At 33.9% G+C, this 763-nt stretch overlaps 1 protein-coding gene across 4 annotated transcripts in view; it reads left to right on the top strand.

Annotated features, from left to right (window-relative positions):
* The first annotated feature begins 263 nt into the window (after positions 1-263).
* The window catches only part of postnb (periostin, osteoblast specific factor b), a 13,843-nt gene continuing 13,343 nt past the window's right edge, over positions 264-763 (top strand). For 3 of the 4 annotated variants that reach the window (XM_014014164.1, XM_014014162.1, XM_014014163.1), the window contains exon 1: positions 265-431. In XM_014014164.1, the coding sequence (XP_013869618.1) occupies positions 313-431 (119 nt within the window). In that variant the 5' untranslated portion in view covers positions 265-312. Of the gene's footprint in view, positions 432-763 lie in introns of all 4 variants that reach the window. The other variant, XM_014014161.1, reaches the window with a different exon arrangement.

Raw genomic sequence — 763 nt, 5'->3', positions numbered from 1 at the left:
ATACTAAAATAGTACCATTTTACATTAAATTTATTTTTTTGCCAAAGATTTTCTGTATAAAAAAGGGATGTTATAACTGCATAGATGGTTCTAAATTCATCAAACAAAAAGTGTAAAAAAATAAAATAAAATAACATAAAAACAATGTTGAGCCAAAGGGGAAATGTGGCATTTTGGAGTAGGTGGGTGGTCCATGTATGTTAGGAACTTTGCTGTCTTCCCTGAGTAGAGGGTAAGACCCATGCTATATAAACTCCGGCTCTGAGTCTGCTCCCATTTCTCTGGGTTTGGAAGGGCTTCCTGGACTCAAGTATGAAGCTCCTTTTTGTGGCTGCTTTTGCGCTCTTTGTGCTTTCCACATTTGATTCTGCTGACTCCTCAGCTTATGACAAAATAGTTAGCCACAGTCGCATTCGGGCTAAAAAAGAAGGGTAAGCCAAACAATATCTCATTCAATCGTTTTAGAAAGTTGGTTTTGCTTGTCTTGACTTCTGCATCTCCTTTCATTAAGTGTACTTGTACTTTAAGTTTCTAAGAGCTGTCTTTATAATTTGTGCACATTTGCAGGTTTATTTCATTTAGAAAAAGTCTGTTATACTGCTAGTTTGACTTGCTTTAACAATTGTTCTCAAACATCTTTAAATAGTTTCAATGACTTTGAACAGATAAAATGAATGAGGCAACTCTCTTTTCTCAAAACTAAGTTTATGAATACATACATACATACAAATTCATTTGTACTTTATCAAATTTATTTTTACAG

This window comes from Austrofundulus limnaeus, unplaced genomic scaffold, assembly GCF_001266775.1.
Source record: "Austrofundulus limnaeus strain Quisiro unplaced genomic scaffold, Austrofundulus_limnaeus-1.0 Scaffold110, whole genome shotgun sequence".
NCBI lineage: Eukaryota > Metazoa > Chordata > Actinopteri > Cyprinodontiformes > Rivulidae > Austrofundulus > Austrofundulus limnaeus.
The sequence above is the reverse complement of the archived record's forward strand: the minus strand, read 5'-3'. Positions and strand labels throughout refer to the sequence as shown.